The following is a 1142-nucleotide window of genomic DNA, read 5'->3' on the forward strand; positions in this document are numbered from 1 at the left end:
GAGAGAGAGAGAGAGAGAGAGAGAGAGAGAGACAGAGAGAGAGAGAGAGAGAGAGAGAGAGAGAGAGAGAGAGAGAGAGACAGAGAGAGAGAGACAGAGAGAGACAGAGAGAGAGAGAGACAGAGAAAGAGAGAGACAGAGAAAGAGAGAGACAGAGAAAGAGAGAGACACAGAGAGAGACGGAGAGAGACAGAAACAGAGACAGAAACAGAGACAGAGACAGAAAGAGACGGAGAGAGACAGAAACAGAGACAGAGACAGAGACAGAGAGACAGACAGACAGAGAGACAGACAGAGACAGAGACAGAGAGAGACAGAGACAGAGACAGAGACAGAGACAGAGACAGAGACAGAGACAGAGACAGAGACAGAGACAGAGACAGAGAGACAGACAGACAGACAGACAGAGAGACAGAGAGAGAGAGACAGAGAGAGAGACAGAGAGAGAGAGAGAGAGACAGAGAGAGAGAGAGAGAGACAGAGACACACAGCAGCACTCAAAAGTAAAATACCTCTCTCGTCTCTCTAAATGTCAGCCAAATCAACCATTACAATTTAGAGAAACACATACATTCACTTTAGAGGGAGGTATCTCCGAAAAGCCTTTGATTGAACTTAGAGAGGTAATTTCAAAGTTAGACCTGTATTGCCAATGCACGCATCCTCGTCCTATGGAAGACGAGCGGCGAGGCGTCGCGAGGTGCTCAGGGGGGTATCATGGGTGAGTGGGCGAGATTGTTCGGTGGACCTCAACCAAAATCAAGAGGAGGACATGAGATCTTTCTGCCGCCGAGTCATGCCGAGCCAAGTGGTTGAAGAAGGACGCAGGAGCTTTTTTTTTTTATATAACCTCATCGTCTGCGTGCGTACCGATTTCTGGGTTGGGCAGGCCTCCACTTGTCCCAGCCAGTCCCCTAATCTGGTATGGAGTCAACGTATCATCAACCCAGCAGCTCGCCCACCAAACGCCTCACTGGATACCCGCAACCGCGGCGACACCGACCCAGACACCTCGGCACAACCCAAAAAAGAAGGGTCGGGTCCAGGAATTCGTGCACCTGCGGCCCCATGAGCAAATCGTAAGCGTTGTTGTCCCGCTTGCGGAACATGAGCACAAGAACGAATCCGTGATCTCCGTTCAT

General features: G+C 50.4%; 1 protein-coding gene across 1 annotated transcript in view; it reads right to left on the reverse strand.

The window, feature by feature from the left end:
• Positions 1-1142, reverse strand: part of MONBRDRAFT_27315 (uncharacterized protein) — a gene marked incomplete at both ends in the record, with an annotated part of 7215 nt that extends 6073 nt beyond the window's left edge. Inside the window, 3 exons of the mRNA XM_001747740.1 lie at positions 34-525; positions 871-919; positions 1059-1142. Coding sequence (XP_001747792.1) covers positions 34-525; positions 871-919; positions 1059-1142 — 625 coding nt within the window. The remainder of the gene's footprint in view (positions 1-33; positions 526-870; positions 920-1058) is intronic.

This window comes from Monosiga brevicollis, genomic scaffold (genome assembly GCF_000002865.3).
Source record: "Monosiga brevicollis MX1 MONBRscaffold_18 genomic scaffold, whole genome shotgun sequence".
In the NCBI taxonomy this organism is placed as follows: Eukaryota; class Choanoflagellata; order Craspedida; family Salpingoecidae; genus Monosiga; species Monosiga brevicollis.